This window comes from Echiichthys vipera, assembly GCF_963691815.1.
Source record: "Echiichthys vipera genome assembly, chromosome: 16".
NCBI lineage: Eukaryota > Metazoa > Chordata > Actinopteri > Perciformes > Trachinidae > Echiichthys > Echiichthys vipera.
The window spans coordinates 23,471,822-23,498,116 of record NC_139841.1 but is presented as its reverse complement, the minus strand read 5'-3'; the positions used below and the strand labels follow the sequence as shown (position 1 = coordinate 23,498,116).

Genomic DNA, 26,295 nt, shown 5'->3' with positions numbered 1-26,295 from the left:
CCCAGTGGTTCAACAACTTTAGTGTTTGTCACTCTGTTGTAAATAAGTTTGTGTCTTTCAGAATCTAGTTGTAAGACCTTTATTTTTGTCTATATTATACTCACGTTCATATAAATATAGGACTTATAGCAATATTCATTCATTCATCTTCAACCGCTTGTCCCTGTCGGGGTCATGGGGGGGCTGGAGCCGATCCCAGCTGACATCGGGCGTGAGGCGGGGTACACCCTGAACAGGACGCCAGTCTATCGTAGGGCACATAGAGACGCACAGAGACAGACAACCATTCACAACAATTTGAGTCATCAATAAACCTAACACGAGCACGTCTTTGGACTGTGGGAGGAAACCAGAGAAAACCCACGCAGACATGGGGAGAACACGCAAACTCCACACAGAAGATCCCCAGCCGGGATTCGAACCAGAAACCCTCTCGCTGTGAGGTGACAGTGCAAACATCAACACCCACGAAATAGGGGGGTTAGCCCAAGTTTCAAGTCTCTAAACTAACCCTAACCCCTAACACTAATCCTGAACCCTAACCCCTAACCCTAGCCCTAATCTCAAACCCTAACCCTCATTTAAACAGGCCATAACTTTTGATAGGAACATCCTAGAGACTCCATCTTGGTACCAATGGAAAGCGCAGGGCCATAATTAGGGGGGTAGGCGAAGTCTCAACAGATGAGCACCTAAGGAAAAGAAAATAGGCACACAATTGTTTGAGATCAAAGGGTTCCCGACATCCGATCGCAACGAAACTAGCACAAGTGCACTCAGCACCCACAAAATAGGGGGGGTGGCCCAAGTTTCAAGTCTCTAAACTAACCCTAACCCCTAAACCCTAACCCTAACCCTAACCCCTAACCCTAACCCTAACCCTAATCTCAAACCTTAACCCTAACCCTAAACCCTAACCCTAACCCTAATCTCAAACCTTAACCCTAACCCTAATCTCAAACCCTAATCTCAAACCTTAACCCTAACCCTAATCTCAAACCCTAACCCTAACCCTAAACCCTAAACCTAATCTCAAACCTTAAACCTAACCCTAAACCCTAACCCTAATCTCAAACCTTAACCCTAACCCTAATCTCAAACCTTGACCCTAACACTAACCCTAACCCTAACCCTAATCTCAAACCTTAACCCTAACCCTAACCCTAATCTCAAACCTTAACCCTAACCCTAATCTCAAACCTTAACCCTAACCCTAACCCTAATCTCAAACCTTAACGCTAACCCTAATCTCAAACCTTAACCCTAACCCTAACCCTAACCCTAATCTCAAGCCCTAACCCTAACCCTAATCTCAAACCTTAACCCTAACCCTAACCCTAATCTCAAACCTTAACCCTATTTTAAATAGGCCATAACTTTTGATAGGAACGTCGTAGAGACTCCATCTTGGTACCAATGGAAAGCACAGGGCCATAATTAGGGGGGTAGGCGAAGTCTCAACAAATGAGCACCTAAGGAAAAAAACATAGGCACACAATTGTTGAAGATCAAAGGGTTCCCAATGTCCGATCGCAACGAAATTAGCACGAGTGCACTCAGCACCCGCGAAATAGGGGGGTAGGCCAAGTTTCGAGTCTCTAAACTAAGCCTAACCCCTACACCCTAACCCTAACCCTAATCTCAAACCCTAACCCTAACCCTAACCCTAACCCTAATCTCAAACCTTAACCCTAACCCTAACCCTAATCTCAAACCTAGCCCTAACCCTAACCCTAATCTCAAACCTTAACCCTTACCCTAACCCTAATCTCAAACCTTAACCCTAACCCTAATCTCAAACCCTAACCCTAAACCCTAACCCTAATCTCAAACCTTAACTCTAATCTCAAACCTTAACCCTAACCCTAACCCTAATCTCAAACCTTAACCCTAACCCTAACCAAAATCTCAAAACTTAACCCTAACCCTAACCCTAATCTCAAACCTTAACCCTATATTAAATAGCCCATAACTTTTGATAGGAACGTCGTAGAGACTCCATCTTGGTACCAATGGAAAGCACAGGGCCATAAATAGGGGGGTAGGCGAAGTCTCAACAAATGAGCACCTAAGGAAAAAAACATAGGCACACAATTGTTGAAGATCAAAGGGTTCCCAATGTCCGATCGCAACGAAATTAGCACGAGTGCACTCAGCACCCGCGAAATAGGGGGGTAGGCCAAGTTTCAAGTCTCTAAACTAAGCCTAACCCCTAAACCCTAACCCTAACCCTAACCCTAATCTCAAACCTTAACCCTAACCCTAACCCTAATCTCAAACCTTAACACTAACCCTAACCCTAACCCTAACCCTAACATTAACCCTAACCCTAATCTCAAACCTTAACCCTAACCCTAACCCTAACCCTAACCCTAATCTCAAACCTTAACCCCAACCCTAACCCTAATCTCAAACCTTAACCCTAACCCTAATCTCAAACCTAACCCTAACCCTAACCCTAATCTCAAACCTTAACCCTAACCCTAACCCTAATCTCAAACCTTAACCCTAACCCTAACCCTAATCTCAAACCCTAACCCTAACCCTAAACCCTATCCCTAATCTCAAACCTTAACTCTAATCTCAAACCTTAACCCTAACCCTAACCCTAATCTCAAACCTTAACCCTAACCCTAATCTCAAACCTAACCCTAACCCTAACCCTAACCCTAATCTCAAACCTTAACCCTAACCCTAACCCTAACCCTAATCTCAAAATTTATTCCTAACCCTAACCCTAATCTCAAACCTTAACCCTATTTTAAATAGGCCATAACTTTTGATAGGAACATCGTAGAGACTTCATCTTGGTACCAATGGAAAGCACAGGGCCATAATTAGGGGGGTAGGCGAAGTCTCAACAAATGAGCACCTAAGGAAAAAAACATAGGCACACAATTGTTGAAGATCAAAGGGTTCCCAATGTCCGATCGCAACGAAATTAGCACGAGTGCACTCAGCACCCGCGAAATAGGGGGGTAGGCCAAGTTTCAAGTCTCTAAACTAAGCCTAACCCCTAAACCCTAACCCTAACCCTAACCCTAACCCTAATCTCAAACCTTAACCCTAACCCTAACCCTAACCCTAATCTCAAACCTTAACACTAACCCTAACCCTAACCCTAACCCTAACATTAACCCTAACCCTAATCTCAAACCTTAACCCTAACCCTAACCCTAACCCTAATCTCAAACCGTAACCCTAACCCTAATCTCAAACCTTAACCCTAACCCTAACCCTAATCTCAAACCTTAACCCCAACCCTAACCCTAATCTCAAACCTTAACCCTAACCCTAATCTCAAACCTAACCCTAACCCTAATCTCAAACCTTAACCCTAACCCTAACCCTAATCTCAAACCTTAACCCTAACCCTAACCCTAATCTCAAACCCTAACCCTAACCCTAAACCCTATCCCTAATCTCAAACCTTAACTCTAATCTCAAACCTTAACCCTAACCCTAACCCTAATCTCAAACCTTAACCCTAACCCTAATCTCAAACCTAACCCTAACCCTAACCCTAACCCTAATCTCAAACCTTAACCCTAACCCTAACCCTAACCCTAATCTCAAAATTTATCCCTAACCCTAACCCTAATCTCAAACCTTAACCCTATTTTAAATAGGCCATAACTTTTGATAGGAACATCGTAGAGACTTCATCTTGGTACCAATGGAAAGCACAGGGCCATAATTAGGGGGGTAGGCGAAGTCTCAACAAATGAGCACCTAAGGAAAAAAACATAGGCACACAATTGTTGAAGATCAAAGGGTTCCCAATGTCCGATCGCAACGAAATTAGCACGAGTGCACTCAGCACCCGCGAAATAGGGGGGTAGGCCAAGTTTCAAGTCTCTAAACTAAGCCTAACCCCTAAACCCTAACCCTAACCCTAACCCTAACCCTAATCTCAAACCTTAACCCTAACCCTAACCCTAATCTCAAACCTTAACACTAACCCTAACCCTAACCCTAACCCTAACATTAACCCTAACCCTAATCTCAAACCTTAACCCTAACCCTAACCCTAACCCTAATCTCAAACCGTAACCCTAACCCTAATCTCAAACCTTAACCCTAACCCTAACCCTAATCTCAAACCTTAACCCCAACCCTAACCCTAATCTCAAACCTTAACCCTAACCCTAATCTCAAACCTAACCCTAACCCTAACCCTAATCTCAAACCTTAACCCTAACCCTAACCCTAATCTCAAACCTTAACCCTAACCCTAACCCTAATCTCAAACCTTAACCCTAACCCTAACCCTAATCTCAAACCTTAACCCTATTTTAAATAGTCCATAACTTTTGATAGGAACATCGTAGAGACTTCATCTCGGTACCAATGGAAAGCACAGGGCCATAATTAGGGGGTAGGCGAAGTCTCACCAAATGAGCACCTAACCCTAACCCTAACCCTAATCTCAAACCCTAACCCTAACCCTTAACCCTAACCCTAACCCTAATCTCAAACCTTAACCCTAACCCTAACCCAAACCCTAATCCTAACCCTAATCTTAAACCTTAACCCTAACCCTAACCCTAAACCCTAACCCTAATCTCAAACATTAACCCTAACCCTAACCCTAATCTCAAACCTTAACCCTAACCCTAACCCTAACCCTAACCCTAATCTCAAACCTTAACCCTAACCCTAACCCTAATCTCAAACCTTAACCCTAACCCTAATCTCAAACCCTAACCCTAATCTCAAACCCTAACCCTAAACCCTAACCCTAACCCTAATCTCAAACCCACTCTAACCCTAAACCCTAACCCTAACCCTAACCCTAATATCAAACCTTAACCCTAACCCTAACCCTAATCTCAAACCTTAACCCTAACCCTAACCCTAATCTCAAACCTTAACCCTAACCCTAATCTCAAACCCTAACTCTAATGTCAAACCCTAACCCTAACCCTAAACCCTAACCCTAACCCTAACCCTAACCCTAATCTCAAACCTTAACCCTATTTTAAAAAGGCCATAACTTTTGATAGGAACATCGTAGAGACTTCATCTCGGTACCAATGGAAAGCACAGGGCCATAATTAGGGGGGTAGGCGAAGTCTCAACAAATGAGCACCTAAGGAAAAAAAGATAAGCACACAATTGTTGAAGATCAAAGGGTTCACAATGTCCGATCGCAACGAAATTAGCACGAGTGTACTCAGGATCCGCGAAATAGGGGGATAGGCCAAGTTTCAAGTCTCTAAACTACGCCTAACCCCTAAAGCCTAACCCTAACCCTAACCCTAACCCTAATCTCAAACCTTAACCCTAACCCTAATCTCAAACCTTAACCCTAACCCTAATCTCAAACCTTAACCCTAAACCCTAACCCTAACCCTTATCTCAAACCTTATCCCTAACCCTAACCCTAACCCTAAACCCTAACCCTAACCCTAATCTCAAACAATTGTTTAAGATCAAAGGGTTCCCGACGTCCGGTCACAACGAAACTAGCACGAGTGCACTCAGCACCCACGAAATAGGGGGGGGGGGGTAGCCCAAGTTTCAAGTCTCTAAACTAACCCTAACCCCAAAACCCTAATCCTAAATCCTAACCCTAACCCTAAACCCTAACCCTAACCCTGATCTCAAACAATTGTTTGAGATCAAAGGGTTCCCGACGTCCGATCACAAAACTAGTACGAGTGCACTCAGCACCCACGAAATAGGTGGGGTAGCCCAAGTTTCAAGTCTCTTAACTAACCCTAACCCTAATCCTAACCCCTAACCCTAAACCCTAACCCTAGACCCTAACCCTAACCCTAATCTAAAACCTTAACCCTATTTTAAATAGGCCATAACTTTTGATAGGAACGTCGTAGAGACTCCATCTTGGTACCAATGGAAAGCGCAGGGCCATAATTAGGGGAGTAGGCAAAGTTTCAAGTCTCTAAACTAACCCTAACTCCTAAACCCTAACCCTAACCCTAATCTCAGACCTTAACCCTAACCCTAACCCTAAACCCTAATATCAAACCTTAACCCTAACCCTAACCCTAATCTCAAACCTTAACCCTAACCCTAACCCTAATCTCAAACCTTAACCCTAACCCTAATCTCAAACCCTAACTCTAATGTCAAACCCTAACCCTAACCCTAAACCCTAACCCTAACCCTAACCCTAACCCTAATCTCAAACCTTAACCCTAACCCTAACCCTAATCTCAAACCCTAACCCTAACCCTAATCTCAAACCTTAACCCTAACCCTAACCCTAATCTCAAACCTTAACCCTAACCCTAATCTCAAACCCTAACTCTAATGTCAAACCCTAACCCTAACCCTAAACCCTAACCCTAACCCTAACCCTAATCTCAAACCTTAACCCTAACCCTAACCCTAATCTCAAACCCACTCTAACCCTAAACCCTAACCCTAACCCTAACCCTAATATCAAACCTTAACCCTAACCCTAACCCTAATCTCAAACCTTAACCCTAACCCTAACCCTAATCTCAAACCCTAACCCTAACCCTAACCCTAATCTCAAACCCTAACCCTAACCCTAAACCCTAACCCTAACCCTAATCTCAAACCTTAACCCTAATCTCAAACCTTAACCCTAACCCTAACCCTAATCTAAAACCTTAACCCTAACCCTAACCCTAACCCTAATCTCAAAATTTAACCCTAACCCTAACCCTAATCTCAAACCTTAACCCTATTTTAAATAGGCCATAACTTTTGATAGGAACGTCGTAGAGACTCCATCTTGGTACCAATGGAAAGCACAGGGCCATAATTAGGGGGGTAGGCAAAGTCTCAACAAATGAGCACCTAAGGAAAAAAAATAGGCACACAATTGTTGAAGATCAAAGGGTTCCCAATGTCCGATCGCAACGAAATTAGCACGAGAGCACTCAGCACCCGCGAAATAGGGGGGTAGGCCAAGTTTCAAGTCTCTAAACTAAGCCTAACCCCTAAAGCCTAACCCTAACCCTAACCCTAATCTCAAACCTTAACCCTAACCCTAATCTCAAACGTTAACCCTAACCCTAACCCTAATCTCAAACCTTAACCCTAACCCTAACCCTAATCTCAAACCTTAACCCTAACCCTAACCCTAATCTCAAACCTTAACCCTAACCCTAATCTCAAACCTTAACCCTAACCCTAATCTCAAACCTTAACCCTAACCCTAACCCTAATCTCAAACCCTAACCCTAAACCCTAACCCTAACCCTAATCTCAAACCTTAACCCTAACCCTAATCTCAAACCTTAACCCTAACCCTAATCTCAAACCCTAACCCTAACCCTAACCCTAAACCCTAACCCTTAACCCTAACCCTAAACCCTAACCCTAACCCTAATATCAAACCTTAACCCTAACCCTAACCCTAATCTCAAACCTTAACCCTAACCCTAATCTCAAACCTTAACCCTAACCCTAATCTCAAACCTTAACCCTAACCCTAACCCTAACTCTAATGTCAAACCCTAACCCTAACCCTAACCCTAATATCAAACCTTAACCCTAACCCTAACCCTAATCTCAAACCTTAACCCTAACCCTAATCTCAAACCTTAACCCTAACCCTAACCCTAATCTCAAACCTTAACCCTAACCCTAACCCTAAACCCTAACCCTAATCTCAAACCTTAAACCTAACCCTAAACCCTAACCCTAATCTAAAACCTTAACCCTAACCCTAACCATAATCTCAAACCTTGACCCTAACCCTAACCCTAATCTCAAACCTTAACCCTAACCCTAACCCTAATCTCAAACCTTAACCCTATTTTAAATAGGCCATAACCTTTGATAGGAACATCTCCATCTTGGTACCAATGGAAAGCACAGGGCCATAAATAGGGGGGAAGGCGAAGTCTCAACAAATGAGCACCTAAGGAAAAAAAACAGGCACACAATTGTTGAAGATCAAAGAGTTCCCAATGTCCGATCACAACGAAATTAGCACGAGTGCACTCAGCACCCACGAAATACGGGGGGGGGGGGGGGGTAGGCCATGTTTCAAGTCTCTAAACTAACCCTAACCCTAACCCTAACCCTTAACCCTAACCCTAATCTCAAACCTTAACCCTAATCTCAAACCCTAACCCTAATCTCAAACCTTAACCCTAACCCTAACCCTAATCTCAAACCTTAACCCTAATCTCAAACCTTAGCCCTAACCCTAACCCTAATCTCAAACCTTAACCCTAACCCTAACCCTAACCCTAATCTCAAACCCTAACCCTAAACCCTAACCCTAACCCTAAACCCTAACCCTAACCCTAATCTCAAACCTTAACCCTAACAATAACCCAAACCCTAACCCTAATCTCAAACCTTAACCCTAACCCTAACCCAAATCTAAAACCTTAACCCTAACCCTAACCCCTAACCCTAATCTCAAAACTTAACCCTAACCCTAACCCAAACCCTAACCCTAACCCTAATCTCAAACCTTAACCCTAACCCTAACCCAAACCCTAACCCTAATCTCAAATCTTAACCATAACCCTAACCCTAATCTCAAACCTTAACCCTAACCCTAATCTCAAACCTTAACCCTAACCCTAATTTCAAACCTTAACCCTAACCCTAATCTCAAACCTTAACCCTAACCCTAACCCTTATATCAAACCTTAACCCTATCCTAATCTCAAACCTTAACCCTAACCCTAACCCTAATCTCAAACCTTAACCCTAACCCTAATCTCAAACCCTAACCCTAACCTTAATCTCAAACCCTATCCCTAACCCTAACCCTAAACCCCAACCCTAACCCTAATCTCAAACCTTAACCCTAACCCTAACCCTAAACCCTAACCCTTATCTTAAACCTTAACCCTAACCCTAACCCTAATCTCAAACCTTAACCCTAACCCTAACCCTAATCTCAAACCTTAACCCTATTTTAAATAGGCCATAACTTTTGATAGGAACGTCGCAGAGACTCAATCTTGGTACCAATGGAAAGCACAGGGCCATAATTAGGGGGTTAGACGAAGTCTCAACAAATGAGCACCTAAGGAAAAAAAATAGGCACACAATTGTTGAAGATCAAAGGGTTCCCAATGTCCAATCGCAACGAAATTAGCACGAGTGCACTCAGCACCGACGAAATAACCCTAATCTCAAACTCTAACCCTAACCCTAATCTCAAACCCTATCCCTAACCCTAACCCTAAACCCCAACCCTAACCCTAATCTCAAACCTTAACCCTAACCCTAACCCTAAGGCGAAGTCTCAACAAATGAGCACCTAAGGAAAAAAATAGGCAAACAATTGTTTAAGATTAGAGGGTTCCCGCCGTCCGATCGCAACGAAACTAGCACGAGTGCACTCAGCACCCACGAAATAGGGGGGGGGTAGGCCATGTTTCAAGTCTCTTAACTAACCCTATCCCTAACCCTAACCCTAATCTCAAACCTTAACCCTAACCCAAACCCTAACCCTAATCTCAAACCTTAACCCTAACCCTAATATCAAACCTTAACCCTAACCCTAATCTCAAACCTTAACCCTAACCCTAACCCTAATCTCAAACCTTAACCCTAACCCTAACCCTAATCTCAAACCCTAACTCTAACCCTAAACCCTAACCCTAATCTCAAACCTTAACCCTAACCCTAACCCTAATCTCAAACCTTAACCCTATTTTAAATAGGCCATAACTTTTGATAGGAACATCGCAGAGACTCCATCTTGGTACCAATGGAAAGCACAGGGCCATAATTAGGGGGTTAGGCGAAGTCTCAACAAATGAGCACCTAAGGAAAAAAATAGGCAAACAATTGTTTAAGATTAGAGGTTTCCCGACGTCAGATCGCAACGAAACTAGCACGAGTGCACTCAGCACACACGAAATAGGGGGGGTAGCCCAAGTTTCAAGTCTCTAAACTAACCCTAACCCCGAAACCCTAACCCTAATCCAAAACCCTAACCCTAAACCCTAACCCTAATCTCAAACCTTAACCCTAACCCTAATCTCAAACCTTAACCCTAACCCTAACCCCTAACCCTAATCTCAAACCTTAACCCTAAGCCTAACCCTAAACCCTAACCCTAATCTCAAACCTTAACCCTAACCCTAATCTCAAACCTTAACCCTAAACCCTAACCCTAATCTCAAACCTTAACCCTAACCCTAACCCTAATCTCAAACCTTAACCGTACCCTAACCCTAATCTCAAACCCTAACCCTAACCCTAATCCTAAACCCTAACCCTAACCCTAATCTCAAACTTTAACCCTATTTTAAATAGGCCATAACTTTTGATAGGAACGTCGTAGAGACTCCATCTTGGTACCAATAGAAAGCGTAGGGTCATAATTAGGGGGGTAGCCAAAGTTTCAAGTCTCTAAACTAACCCTAACCCCTAAACCCTAAGCCTAAACCCTAAGCCCAAACCCTAACCCTAACCCTACCCCATATCCCCAACCCTAATCCTAAACCCTAACCCTATTTTAAATAGGCCATAACCTTTGATAGGAACATCGTAGAGTCTCCATGACACCAACTCACCATTACAAGGACCCAGGCTGTTTCCTAGAAATGAATTCCATTGAAAAGGTGTTTAGTTATGATTAATCAACTAATGGACAAAGAAAAATTGGGACCAGTAGTGTTCGGGCTTAGATGGCTGGTTCTGGTTTCAGGCACACAACTACACAAAATGTTCCATAAAATGATCAGATGATTTGTATTTAAAATCTTAATCAGCCACGTAGCTTGTAACTAAACCTGTGAGATAAATGAGAGTAAAAGTACATTTGCCTCTGAAATGTAGTGAGGTAAAATGAATGAATACTCAGTATGAGTAAGTATAAGGACCTCTACGTTGTACAGTACTTCAGTATGCTCACCCAACTTTATACCCTGTACTAAGTACAGATTTGAAATACATATATTTCTGTGAAAAGTATTCTTGCGTGTTTTGCCCGAGGCGTAGCAAGAATAACACTTTGTATGATGTTCCACCATAAGGAATGCTACATAGTGTATTAATCAATCATAAATTATGCCATGACTGCATTAGAGAGGTTATCGTATGACTGATTTAAGCATTTTTTGGACATATTTTGACTTTTTCAACATATTATAGTATGCCTTTTGGGGGGGCTTATTAATAAGACGCCTTTTCCCGACTTTTTTAACAAATAATGCCATGACTGTTTTAGACATACGATCCATTGACAGATTTAAGCATTTTTTGGAAATAATATATGTTTACTTCTTTTTTTTAACTTTTTCGTGACAAATTAAAGCATTTCTTTTTACATTCAATTTTTACTTTTGTTCACTTTTGAGCCATACTATAGTATAACTGTTTTTGGCTTGTTTATTTGGACACCCTTTTTCTATGACTTTTCCTAAGTTTTTTCAACCAATTATGCCATAAATCCAATAGATAGGCTATCCTGTGACTAATTCAGCATTTTTTGGACATATTATATTTTGACTTATTTTGTCTTTTTCCACATAGTATACATACTATGACTTTTTTTTCAGTAGCTATTTTTTGGACGCCCTTTTCTTTTACTTTTCCTGATTTTATTCCCCAACAAATTATGCCATGACTCCAATAAATAGGCTACACTGTGACGGGTTTAAGCATTTTTTGGACATAGTGCTGCACTGCAATTGGCGATAAATCTCCACCCAACCAAGTAGCTTAATACAGTATGTGACTTTCTTTGATACTTTTGAGTCATGGGTGGGGACACTGGAGAGTCGCTTGTTTAATAAGCCTGATATCCTAAATGCATGTCTTTGGGAACCCCGGGGAACCAGTTACACTTGGCCAGAGAACTAAGGGTGCCTCGCAGGGAGCAATTAACAACACAGGAACTTTTTTTTAAATACACATGATGAGGAACTGCCGTTAATGAGGTCTACTCTCACCATTCGATCATACTCAATGAAAATAAAGATAGAGAAATAATGCAATTTTCCTGGCTTTAAACTATACTTAGAAACAAAGTGTGAGCATTTTTATATAACAATTAGCTCGAGCTATGGCTACAGCTATTGAGACAGACACCACCGCACACATTTTCAGGCTTTCTCCTACCCACTGTGGGGAATAACAATCAGGCAGTATGTAGGTCAGGCTCACTGAGGAGTAGGCATTGCTCAAACTAGACTGTCAAATCCCTCTATCATACCCTACTTTCTGCCTTTGGACCTTGGGTCTGAGCATATGGTTTCTCTAGCTGCTCGTTATCTATCCAGGCCTGCTTAAGTATTTAACGAACACGTGATTCATCTCGATCACACTCAAATTAAGCTTAATTTCCATTTCAAAACAAAAAAATGTCGCAGAACAATGCGAGCCAGGCTAAGAGAGACAGACACACAAGGCGACGCAATTTTAAAATAGCTAAATAAAACTTTAATAGGTCTAGTTGCAAATGTACATAAATTGCACAGCCACAGTTTGTCAACACAAATTCCTCTGTACATTATTGTTTTGTCACTGTCGTCAAAGGAAGCAGAATCCAGCAAATACTTTATACTTTTAACATACTTACAAAAGTATTCTCTACAAGATAATAGAAAACATACAACATCTTTTACTTTATTTATTTATAGCTTTATATTTTTGATTGATCTTTTGTCGCACTAGCTGAGATGTGTGAGAGGGCTTGTGGTTTTCTGACTCGTAAAAGTAGAACTGAGGCGGGAACATGGGTGGAATTAATTAATCGATCAGAGAAGTCAAATTAGAAACCGACATTATTGTGTCTTCTTCTTAACCTGTTGTAGATGGTCTGAGCTAAACGACAGCCTATCAACTTCCATTATTGTACACCACCACCAGTTAAAAGCAAGGCTGTAACTTTTGCTGAACAACCGCATTGCTAAATGCTAAAATACCGTTATTTTATTCTACTGTTTTAGCTAAATGCTAAACCATGGTCTACAATTTAGCTCACCAGTAGTTCAGTACTTTAGTAGCCTGGTGTGCCTTGTATAGCAAAATGTTTTTAGTATTTGCTAACATTAGCAAACCTTAGCCACTAAGAGCTACTCAACACAACAGAAGTTGGGCTTTTAAGTAAGTGTAAATGCTATACAGTAGTTTAGCATTTAGCTTAAATGCTAACCAATTGTAACAGTAGCGCAGTCATAAAGTCAGCAATCTGAATTTTAAAGTGCCTTTTACAGAATAAGTTACCTACAATTTGCTAACCTTAGCCTCCAAAACTACTTGTCGTAACCAAGTAAGGATTTAACGTTCATCACTGTTTTCTCGCGCTTAGCGAGTCTAAATGCTAGGCTTAGTTTACAGTCCAGCATTAAGTTAAATGCCTTTTACAGCAAAATATATCTAAAGTTCGTTAACTTTAGCTAACGTTAGCCACCATAGCTACTGTTAAAAAAACCCCATGTAGCATTAGGGCTGTAAATTAGCAGCACAACTTTTGAGTGTACTGAATTTGTATAGTGTATTCTATTTCAAATCAATTCAAGTCAATTGTAAGTATGTATTACTTCATCTGTCAAAAGTTACAAAGTCTTGCTTTCATTGGTGCAGTTGTACAACACTGTTTTAGGACCGAGTGCCTGTAAGATGTGATGAGGAGGAAATATATTTTGCAACAAAGCTTCTTCAGCTGAGGCTATTCCTTTCTATTCAAACAGGAAAATGCTAAATAGTTTGGTTTATGTGTGAATTAGCTATACCAAAAAAATCCCTTTCGCCGGTTTTGAGCTTTGCCACACCGTAAGCAGGTGCTGTGCTAAAAAAAGAGAAGCTAATTACACACCAACCACTGAACATAAAAGTGCATAGAGCTGGACTGATGAGAAATATAGGATTGTGTGGCGTCCTCCACGACTTCCCACGTGTCGAACTCCCACTTAATCAGTTTTTTGGCTAGTGATATCACACTCTAAATACAAAAACAATAGCTTTAACAGGGAGAACACTGAAAGGTTAATTTAATTGTATAGGTCTACCCAATGAGGACAGATGACTGACTGAGCTATTTTGTATTTACAATATCCATAATGATACAGCAGAGTTTGAGCACAAGATACATTTACAAAAAGCTCTGTTAACATTAGGTAAAAATAGTGTGAGCATTTTATTTACACGTTCCCAGGCTGTCCAGCCTCCTGATGCACTCAGTTTATCATATATATTCACTGTATATGTCAACAGCAAAGCATTCATCATCGTCATAATCACTTTCGAATTGGCAACACATAGAAAACAAATGGTGATATTGACGCTACCATTGGCTCTAGAGCGAGGATGAAGCATGCAGAGCCTCACACTCATGTATAGTCTGTTACAGGTAAGAAAAATGAATACAAAAATATACAAAATACAGATGCTGAGATGGTACGGAGGGAAGAGAGCGATGCGCGGAGAGATAAGAACGACCGAACCCCATGTTAAGACCAACTGTGAGTTAGCATCTTCACATTCAGAAGAACGAGGGATGATGAAGAAGGGCGGAGTTGGAGTAAGAGAAAGAGACGGAGAGGAGAGATGATGCCACTAGGATTTATAGAGTCACAGTTTGGATGCAGCATACTTCATTACCACTGACAAACAAAGCAGTTAAGAGAGAAAACGTTGTAACCAAGGAGGCCATTATTACAACGGCTCACCAGTCCAGTGTATAGTATGAGTGATTCACGTCTCAATAGCTCTTGTGCTACCAGAGTGAGAAGACCACACATATGACTCCAACCAAAATCGAAACCTGGGTTATCTGTGTCTTTAGGAGCAATGATAAGCACCGATCACTTGACTGTGCAAGTTGTGCAAGCTACGCCCGAGCTGTAAGAACTACTGTACGGACGTTTCTCTCAAATGTAGTGCATACATGTATGTAAAGGGTTAAGCGTCATGGAGATCGGAGGGGGTGACTGAGGCGATGGTGCTGATCACTGCTCGGTGTGATCGTCTCCTCCAGGGCTCTAAAGCAAGCTACACACTACAGTCTGTCATCGGAAGAGAAGAAAAAATAAAATAAAACTAGATCTCACTCCTAAATAAAGGGCTGCTTTTATATTTGAGATTATCAAATATAGATATGTGTGTATACTCTATAGAAGAAAAGAAATCCATACATCTATATTAAAAGGAATTAATATAGTCTATCACATAGAATTCATTTACTTTAGAGTTCATAATACATTTATGTGTTACGTTTGTTTTTGTATCCTTTACAAATCCACAGTATAAGTTGTGCCTTGTTGTTTTTTTTTTTGCAGAAATAGGGGAGCTGTGGGATAAAGTCGAGGTGTGTTCCTTGCTTAAGGCGTTTCATGTACCAATATCTTCTCACAAAGTGCACTACGTAAGGATGGAGGGAGGAGGCAGGGCTCATCGGGACGCTCAGGAACACACCCTAGAAGTTAAACGGGTCTCAAAGATCATTTTTGACTAAAAATATCTATTTTTTTGAGCTCCTATTTGGTTCTTTATAAACAGTGACTTTAAAATAAAGCACTAGAAAGGAATCCTCAAGAACTACCATGGTAATCCTCAATGCGTGTTTTTTTTTCTTTTCTAAATGGGTCCACTTGGTCGTCAAGAGGGGGAAGAATAAAGAGAGAGGAGAGGAGCGGAGGGTTGCTAGGGTGACCGTGTCTGGCGGTTGTCGCTGTGGGTGGTTATATAGTGGTTTGTCCCAGACGTAGGCAGGGTCTTGAATTGTCCCAGTGACTGCATACGTCCACTGGCAAAGTGTTTGACTGATGGACACCTTTTAGTTTCATATGTACAAGCTCTGCCCCGCCTTCTCTGGCCGTCACCCTCATAACAAAGGCCGTCTGGTGATCTTGTTCTCTTGGGGATCTGTCTGTCACGCTGAAGAACCGCCTCTTCTGGTTGGCCCCCATTGGTGTGATAACCTCACACCCGCACCGGTGACCAAAACGGTGAAATTTCTTCTAAAAGTACTACGTCCCCTTTTAAAAAGACGCACACACCCTTGCGGTCTTTCAAACAGGCATGCAGCCACGCATGCATGTAGATGTCCCCTCGTTTAATAACTGTACACGCGCAGGCACTCGACACACACTCGGGGCAGATGCCAGTCTGTTTAGCAATTGCTGCTGTTCCTGAACTCTCCGTTTTCAGTAATCTGCAGTTTGGTGGGGTTGGTGGGGGAGATGCCGTTGCGGGTCTGCATGCTGTAGCGCTCCTTCAGCTGGGTCAGAGCGCTCATCAGACGGGCGTTGGCTGCATCCAACGACGCTATGCGCTTCTCCTGCACACACACACACACACACACACACACGAATACAGTTAGAGAAACATACGTTAGAATCTTGATTTGCAGACAGGTTGAGGTCAACAAGCTCCTCATGCGCCATGCAACATGTTTGTATTTGTATCCTGAACATCTCTTCAGTAGTTTGTAAGGCTTTCTTGTACAGGTTGGCTTTACGAAACCTTCTTTACTGCACAACGTAAACTGTTTGTTTCAAGGAGGTGGGCATATGTGAGACTTGATCATTAGCATCACTAACACCGGTGCCATATACGTAAGGCTACCTGTTCTGCTCCATGTGGACAAGTTTATTTCACAAAAACGGAAGGGTAAAAAGAAAAATGCAAGGGTCAGAAAGGTGGTTCCTTATTCAGATTTTCTTTTTTGATGTGGACACAGGGAAGTTTTGAATTCACTGTTCATGTTTAATATAGTATAACAAAAGAAATGATATACAATATGAACTTGAATGCAAAGTCACATTTGTCTTGTTATCTTTGCCTTTTTGTGTTGTTGTTGATCTGAAAAATGATCAGTTCTATGACTCAAAAACTGTGACACAATCTTGGGATCTGTTGCACCCCTATAGGCAGCACTTCGGCACAGAAGCAATCTTCCCTCCCTGTCTTTATTTTATTATTTTCATTCTCTCTGCCTGTTTATTGAGGGAGACAGCATATTACCTTACTGTGTGGTGTATTTGTTTGCAGATGCAAAGACTCATTACTTAAGGTGTGAAGGAGATTAATCACCTATGCCCATCTGTGTCTGGGTTTGTGCAAATGTCATATTGCAACACAGTTGTTTTTCCCCCGGTTATGTTGAAAATCCCTTCGGCATTAATGCTAAAGATGCAGATTTGTGCATGTGGGTCTGTGTTTTCATGCATATAATGTACGCAAATATATAAAGATATGGTATCCACAGAAGACTCTGAGAAACACTCCCGCGAGCACTCCCTTTAATTCCTAATTATATTCCCAACAATAAACATTCAGAGTTCCTTGCAGCCAAGCACTCTTAAAGCAGCACTTTTCTTCTTTTCTCAGACAGATTTTAAACACAGTTTTAAATGAATGAGAACCACATGGATTATAGAAGAGCTACATGTTGACAGAAAACTAGATAAGGCGTTTGTAAATGTATGTTTTATAAGAGAGAGAGTGGGAGGAGGAGATTCTGCTCAGCCATTCAAGCCTGTCAATGCTAGAGCTGAGGCGGCTATGAATTAAACATCTCTTTCAGTGACCTTTTGTTTCCTCAAGTAAAGGACGCAAGCGACGGCACATACAAATATGAAACGCAGGGAGAAAGTATCTACAGAAGTATATGCAACCTGCACAGTGGGCGCCAAATAGTTTCTGCAATCTGACCTGTGCGTCGATGATCTTCTGTTTAGAATCCACCACCGCCTGCATGTCTGAATGATCCTTCTTTAGCTCCTCTTCTACCGACATTAACCTGGAAACATGACACAGTTCATTACGATCTTAAAAACACAAGACAAAGCTGTATTTGGCGGCTTCTTCCTCGTCTTCTTCTTGCTACCTGCTGATGATTCCCTTCATCTGGAGGTCCTTGTCGTCCTGCTGTCTGCGCAGGCGCTCCTCTGACTCCTCCAGCCTGGCCTGGTACTCCATCAGCACCTTCTGGGCTTGTTCGTCCTGACCCTTCAGACGGGCCTCGTACTCTTCCAGCTTCTGCACCGACGCCCGCAGCTTCTCCTGCAGCACTGCAATCTCCTGCTGGTACTGAACAAAGACACGCAGAGATGAGGAGATTCTCATCATCGCCATTGTCATTATCATCATGAGCATCAACGCTATCAGCAGGGCCCCGTCCTTCATTACCATAGCTGACAAGAACAAAAAGGAAATCTCTCAATCAGGCCTGAGATTATGTCCTGTTGTTCCGGAGAGTATCATCTCTGTCTCGAATAGGGGAGGGAATCATACGGTTCATTTACCAGGCATTTTCATTATTGCACTTTCATACTAGACCTGTATAGCTGCCCCTAGAAAATGACAAACACTCCGACTAACATAGAGAAGCTCTCATCGATATCAGAGAAAAGCTTTCACTGCAAAAAATAAATCAAAAACTGTCAAACTCAGCAGTTTCCTTAGGCAGACCTCTGGTTCGGCTCTGAAACCAATGACCCGTTGAGAGGTTAAACTGGCCAAAAAACTGAGAGAGAAAGAAAAGGAAGAGAATTCAGGATGAACAAAGAGAAAGAGGGGGGTGAGCAGGGAGGGATGCAACTGGTGAAATAGGAGTGTAGTCTGTGAAATAAGCTCGGAAAATCTCTCCCTGACCTCTAGCTGGACCTCAGCGAGGCTTTTGAAAGAGTTTTCTTCGGACGAAGGGGGAAGCTAATGGAGAAATCGAATCTCTTCTAGATAGAAAAACACATTTCTTATAACAGTGAGGGATGCTGCAATCAGTCAGCGTGTCACTGGCAGACCAGTGAGAGTGAAACTACAGACAAGGTAAGAGGGATAAGAGCCTGCAGCCTTTACACTACAATGTTAAAACGCTGATGTTTGGTGCATATAATGGTTGCCATCACCGTTTTCGTTGAGTGTTAGTACGCTGTTAGTGTAAGTGCTGTTAAGGCTGATGGGGATGTCAGTAGTTTTGCAGGAAGTTAAGTAAAGTAAACCGACAAATTCAGATTTGGACCTTATCAAAAGTCAAACGATTTGCTAAACTGATATGCCAAATTTGCCGAATTTCCAAATGTCCAAAATGACTGCCAGATGAATGTCAGTGCTAAATTTTATGGCAAACCATCGACTAGTTTGAAAAACTTTGCTAAAAAAAAACAAAAAAACAGTAGGACTCAACCTCCATGAATGTAGGGGTGTTGGACTTGGTGAAAAGATGGGCTATATTGTATTAAGAATTAAGAATTACTTTATTAAACCCGCAACGGAAAACTCGATTTTTTCACTCTATTATTATTCATGTTACACACACACAGGCCCGAAACACACACACATGCACAAACAGGACCCATATACATGCAATTAATGGAAAGATGTCAGAGCGAGGGGGCTGCCAGTGGACCAGCGGCCCGAGCAGTTGGGGGTTCGGTGCCTTGCTCAACAGCACCAAGTATATCAAGTATAATATAAGTATGTAACACACAGGGCCAGTTTAAGGTATTCATTTAAAATGGGAAAATCGCCGATACTGATGTCATGCCAATCCAGGCCAGCTGACGGACACTGACATCCCTAAAGCCACTCTGCTAGCATGACTGAAAGGTGTAATCAGACACTTATACTTTGGTTTAATCAGTTTGCTTTACTCGATTAAATATTTGTCTTTTCAGTTGTTTAAAAAAAGGCTTCATCCTAACTGATGCTTCATGTTCTTTCTGATATCAATGCTGTCAGAAGTCTCAAAAAAAGACATATAAGCCAAATTACTGCCTAGTCTAAAAAAAACCCCAAATATCCAGTTTATCTGTGTATTATATGTGAACATGATCCAGCTCAATAGCTGATGGAGAACACTGTGAAAGACAAACTATCAGAGCTCCCAGAATGATCAGATTCAATTCCACACAGCGAAGATGTCGTTTATCTTGCCTTGTCACCTTCTACTTATTTTCCCACGTCACTCCCCTGGCCGCCACTGGGACATTTTTCCCCATCATCCCGCTCTCCCCAGGAGGAATGGTGACCTCCAATAGATTTATCTTATCGACTTTTCTACACTTCTCTCTCTCCATCTCTAATATCCCACTGCTCTTGTCACAGTATCCCCTGAGAAAGAATGACATCTTCTGCATCTGTAAGTGCCTTTGTCCTAAACTGTTCTCTCTCAGACACACATTACATCTACTCTACACCCTGGTGCATTTCCCCGCACTTTATCTGGCTCTCCAACTTTCATAGTTTGCATTAAAGGTTTTGCATGTTTTTTAAAAATAAGATTTACTGGATATATATAATAAATATAAATACAAATATAAATATGAGGCTAATTTAAAACCGCTATGAATACGACCTCATGCCTCATACTGGGCCCGAGTGAAGATAGGCATACGAACAAGCAGCAACCTCTGGGTCTGAGAAATTAAGTCAATGCAGAAATGACAATAACTGTAGTTCACTGAGTGGCCACTTGACTCCAAAACAAAGCATTTACTCCACATGTTAAAAAGTTTACAGCAGAAATAAACGGTTTTGGTCTATTTAGATAATTTCACTATTCATGACAACTATAAAAGGGGTGGGGGGTGATTTGTTTTTATAACTCATGGTAAATGGACTTGTACTTCTATAGCGCCTTGCTGGTCTTCTGACTACTCAAGGCGCTTTCACAGTGTTTGTCACATTCACCCATTCACACAGACATTCACACTGATGGCAGTGGACATCTACATACCATCTAATCTGATCTAACCATCCACACCACATTTACACACCCATGCGCAGCACGGGGAACAATTCGGGGTTCAGGGTCTTGCCCAAGGACACTTCGACGACCCACTCTGCCGCTGAGCCACAGTCGCCCTCATCTGTTAAAATCAGAATAAGGTTTAAAGTTCTGCATCATTAAGGGCGGGGCTGCTTTGGGTGGATGCGTCACAGGATGCTGATGTGGCGGTGCTGAAATGAAGCCCTGTGATTTATACTGTACTTCAACATGTATTCTTACATAGAATAGAATAAATAAGCAAAAAGATATTGAATAAATGCAGGCCTTTGTTTCCACTCCAAACATTTCCACACCAATGAACAATGTTGAAAACAAAACCACTGGCCCATGGTTTAACTAAACTGCTGACCCATCGTCTTACCTGCGTCCCCCTCTGTGGGACAATTAAAGGAATATCTTATCTTATCCTCTCTCTGAGAAAACAAAAACTGAATTAACCAGATGTTGTCCTCCTCTTCTTTATTTAACTGCAGCTTTATAACCCGAGAACACATCTTAGCCCAGCATTAACAAGTCCAATCACCCATATTGACTGCATTTAGTGTAATAAATGTTTTGTTGAAAATGTAACCCCGTGCCTTACGTCTTCTGTACACATCATTGTGTTTTATATGACGGAGTATTTTTAGATGACAGGGTTGAGTGGTCTTCTCTCCAAAGCAGAAGTGATACTTTGTCACTCTGTATCTTTTTTCTCTGTAGAGCCCTCACTGGAAAATTACCATATTACTTTTCAGAGTTTCTTTATCACTCAGATTTATCAGACATGCTCTACTGACTGGCTCTTTAGTCATGTTCCACAAGCTCAGTCTGAACTTGGAAATAATAATAATCCTCCCTAACATCAATTCAATTATGCCTTTTTGACATATTAGAAACTTGATCTTAAACCTCCCAACCTCGACACATAATTATTTTACATACTGTAACTGCATTTCATTTCTTATTTAATTACTCTAATTATCTATCAAATTATAATTATCCTAATGATTAATAAAGGCCTTTTACATTGTGGTGTAGTGGTTAGCACTGTCGCCTCACAGTGAGAAGATTTCAGGTTCGAATTCCGGCTGGGGCCTTTCTATGTGGAGTTTGCATGTTCTCCCCGTGTCTGCGTGGGTGATCTCCGGGTTCTCTGGTTTCCTCCCACAGTCCAAAGACGTGCACGTGTTCGGTTAATTGATGACTCTGAATTGCCCGTAGGTGTGAATGGTTGTCTGTCTCTGTTTGTCTCTATGTGCCCTGTGATAGACTGGCGTCCTGTCCAGGGTGTACCCTGCCTCACGCCCGATGTCAGCTGGGATCGGCTCCAGCGACCCTGGCAGGGATAAGCAGTTGAAGATGAATGAATCTTAATTATCATAATTTATCTGAAAAATGTTTGTCCCTAATGAGATTTTTTTAATTGCTCTTTATTAGTTTTATTATGGTTTCTCTGTTAGATTATCTCTTTGTTGTTGTTTTCTTTTTTGTGTAATTGACCTGAATGATCTCTCAAGTATAAATAAAGGTTGAATGCATCAACCTTCATAAATATTTTCACGTCTCATTAATGTTTCTGCAGTTGGGTTCAAAGGATATGCATTTAATTCTCATAAGCTGGGCTGTAACCGTTCCATTGATTGCATATATAACAGACAGCGTATGGTGCCGTGTTTTATTCCTTGCTGTTCTTTGATTATGTGCATTTGAAATCCAACTAACAATGAATAGAATCACTACAACAGAATATTGATAACACAGAACAGGACAAAGGGGAGTTGGAAAACAAAGGTGGTTGGAACAGATGCATCTATGCACCTGCTGTTCTGATGATCATCAAGGTGGACTCACAATGCCAACGCTCAACTCACATCCTTCACAGGACACAACTCAAAATGGAGCTACAGTAGAATGACTGTTAAAAGAGAAAGGTCGGTGAAAGGTATATAAAAAAAAAATACTGTAGGGAGTTTTCATGGTAATGATATACAAGAATATGAAGGTGTTTTGCCCAGTAACAAAAGCTAACTTACTTTATAAAGTTAAATATTTAGTTGTACATTTGATCATGCAAATACTGCAAATTAAACAAGCATTAAATCAAAATGTATGAGTTTGGGCATAACGCCACCTAAACTGACCTTTTTAGAAATGTAGCAAGTCTAAAAAGGATTATCACTTAATAGAAGTTGGAGTTGGAGTTGGAGAGAGTACGCTAAAGAATTCCAAAATCAAGTATTCAAGTATTGCAGATGATGTTGCAAACTGTTTTATTATGAAACCCCTGGTCAGTGATCCTATTTTCTGTAATACAGCAGTAAGTACAATACAAGTATTACATTATTTTGTCTGCTTACGGGAAAGAACATTAGGACTGTATATTCTTTTTTCCATTTTGTTTATTTTTTTAGTATATATATATATATATATATATATATATATATATATATATATAATTATGTTTATGACAGGTTTTCTTTTCTAAATGATTTCTTTTCCTTTTCCATGCAATCGGATATTGTTTATTATCTTCGTGCAACTTCATGCACAAAAATTCAACCCTGCTGTGTTTAACATCTGATATGCAATGAAACACTTCGGTGATATTCAACTGGAAAATTACATGTCAAATAGCATTTGTTTTTAAGTTGAAAAAATGCAAATCCTATTGTATTATTGTACCTACTTGTGTTCATCTAAGTGAGCAAATGATTTGATTGGTTGGAACTTCTATTGCGATGTCTACTCCTCCACCTAACAAGACAAATGCATGCCCTTGTTTTTTACAGATCACTGAATACATACCGTGTATGTAAATGGTTGTACAAGCGTCAAACCACTTCTGTAGGGCCTGTGTTGCTATATGGACCATTAGCTGCAGCTTGTGTCTAAGCTGCTGTGGAAGATGTACTGTTTTCCAATTCCTTCTCTTCAGCTGCTCTGCTATTTTGAGGTGGCTGCAGTTTCTTTGTTAAGACTCAAGTTATTGCCTTCTTTGGTTGCTCTGCCTGCCTGGGCTGCTGGCTTCCATAAAGTATGAGCTATGTTAGGATGACAGGTTTGTATTCATTATGGATGGAAAGAAAGAGGAAAAAAAAATTGGGTGAGCATGAGGCAGCCAATCAAAGCATGGAAGCGAGGCTGTGGGTAAATGGTTGTAAAGGTTGCCGAGAAGAGAAGCAGGAACGTAGGCAGAGGAAGCAGCGAAAAAGCATCTCTCTGTCTCCATCTCTCACATGCACACAAGCTCCGACAAGCTCCAATATGTCTGTGTGAATGTACTGCAGGTGCATACACACTCACACACACACGCACACACACACACACACACACACGCACATGCACACGCACACACACGCTCACACTCACACTCACACACTCTTTGGGCTTTTAAGTTAATTCCGAAGATGGTGAGAAAGAAGGGGCAAAGTTGTGAGGGTGTGTCGGGTTATCAAGGGTGGAGGGACCTTTTTTTAAATTAAGTAAAAAGGTTAAAACTGCAACTTCCCACATTGTTCTCAAGTCTCACTGCAAACTATGTTTCTAAAGGTTATTCTTCATTCCTATATGAGAGAAAGGAGTTTGGGAGTTGATAAGAGAGGACATGTTAGGTGAGTTGTCCAGATTCAATCATTAGTCGATTAATTGATCGACAGCTGCAGTCATTTTTCAGGCCAAACGTTCCAGCTTTTCAAACGTGAGAATTTGATGCTTTTCATATAGGATAGTAATGACAGGAATTTTTTACTTTTTTCTGACATTCGAGAAAATAGTCAGCACATAATAAGGAAAATCCATGACCTGATATATTAAAAAGTGGCGCCTGCTGACAACTACACTGATATTCCTTCCTGCTGTATTCAGTCTCAGTATTATTTGGACTGAGATAACTGCTTTTTGTCATTATTGTTTGTTGCTATGACTTTCCTGCAGTTGATAGCCACAACGGGGCTCAGTGCTTGCTGTGAAAATGGCAAAAAAACATCCCAGAAAAAGAGCCGGAACATGACTGAAAAGCCAATTTTTTCGGAAAATGGGACAGTGAGGTATTATGGGGTCACATGCAGAGCCAGACTGACAGTGAATATACCCCATGTACCTCAATTTAATGTAATAAAGTGACAATTTGGGTATGTCTAAGGGGCCTCAGACTTGAAGCAACGGTAGTGGGAATAAATCAGGCAGACAATCAAGTGTAGAAGGGATGTTTTAAGGAGGGAGGTGTATGAGGGAACTAATGAGGGGTAAAGAAAGGAAGGAAGGATAGTTTAGTATCAGGGCTGAAAGTTGAGGTGGATTGTGAAAGGAGGGGTTGGTAAAGGTCAAAGGTTGGATGAGGAGGCAGGTTACCTTCTCCACCTGAGTCAGATCCTCTCTGTTTCTCAGTGACTCGGGCTCCATCCCCTCATGGTCTAAAAACTGCACATTCATATTCAAAAGCCAGGCTGCTGTGCGGTCCAGCGCACTGGGATTCACTGGGGAGGGGGCCTAGTGAACACAACACACACACACACACAAACAGACACACACACACACACACGTACATGAGCCGAGTGCAAGTGATAGGGAGGGGAAGGGGGGCAGGTTGCAATAACAGCACAGAAACAACAGAAATAAGCTTGAAATGCACCAAATCATGTGGACTGAAAGCAGCAGGTGGAATGGATACACACCTATGTCTTCAAGTTCACGCATACACCGGAGCACAAACCTCTAAGCACATTTAAACATGTGTGAGCATGTACACCAACAGAGTCATCGTATCAGCAAGGAAGGTAGATATTGTAAGAGTAAACGAGAGAGTTTGTGTGTTTCTATCTACCAGTTATCTGATGGACAGATGAGTAGAGAAGATGGCTGTGGGTTGGAGGGTAGGATGTTTAAAAACAAATTACAGTCAAACACTCTCATTAGCATTGAGCTCTTTTGAAAAGGCTGAAATATGTGAATCTGAATATCTGAAAACAGACAAAATCGCATAAAAGAAATAGATAAAATGTATCATAAATTAACTCTGCAGTTGGCTTTAGTACTCTTGTTAATGACTGATGCTATTATATAAGTCACTATGCAGAATTTAGGTATTTAAGACTTTGGCACCCCTCAGTGATATTACAAACACACAAAAAACAGGTACACTTGAGGCTGTTGGTTATGCATCGGTTTTGCAGGTATTTGGTCATGAACCACAGTATTACAATGATGATCATGTTAAACCTTCACAATCATGGCAATGCATCAATTAGCTGTTGATCCACAAATGTCAACCTCATCGTGGCACAAGAGGAAAGGTCAGGGGATCAACAAAGGTGATCTTGCACTTGGCTGCTTTAATTACTGATAATAAATGTGGTAGTTTCCCTAACATGCTAATTTAATGAGGAATTGGTGCCATCAGAAAAATCAGTCAATCCTGTAGACTATTCCATAGAGAGAAGTGCAAAGCATTATGGTTAATATGCAGATGCACTCCCCTTCAGCCAGTTACCAAGGGCAACCATTGACCAGTGTTTTTAATTACAGCCTATAGTCCTGACATGCCAATATTGAACATAGACTCACCAGCGAAGGCAATGAAGAAATGGAAGCCTACCACTGTGACCACACACACTGACACACATACTGTATCAATGCACTAACCAGACGGTACAGTG

General features: G+C 41.4%; 1 protein-coding gene across 7 annotated transcripts in view; it reads right to left on the bottom strand.

Moving 5' to 3' along the window:
* Positions 1-12,346: 12,346 nt before the first annotated feature.
* LOC310958690 (disabled homolog 2-interacting protein-like) overlaps positions 12,347-26,295 on the bottom strand; it is a 132,349-nt gene continuing 118,400 nt past the window's right edge. For 6 of the 7 annotated variants that reach the window (XM_083929739.1, XM_083929741.1, XM_083929742.1 and 3 more), the window contains 4 exons: positions 24,992-25,129; positions 17,756-17,958; positions 17,581-17,668; positions 12,347-16,204 (listed from right to left, as the gene is read on the bottom strand). In XM_083929739.1, the coding sequence (XP_083785865.1) occupies positions 16,037-16,204; positions 17,581-17,668; positions 17,756-17,958; positions 24,992-25,129 (597 nt within the window). In that variant the 3' untranslated portion in view covers positions 12,347-16,036. The remainder of the gene's footprint in view (positions 16,205-17,580; positions 17,669-17,755; positions 17,959-24,991; positions 25,130-26,295) is intronic. The other variant, XM_083929740.1, reaches the window with a different exon arrangement.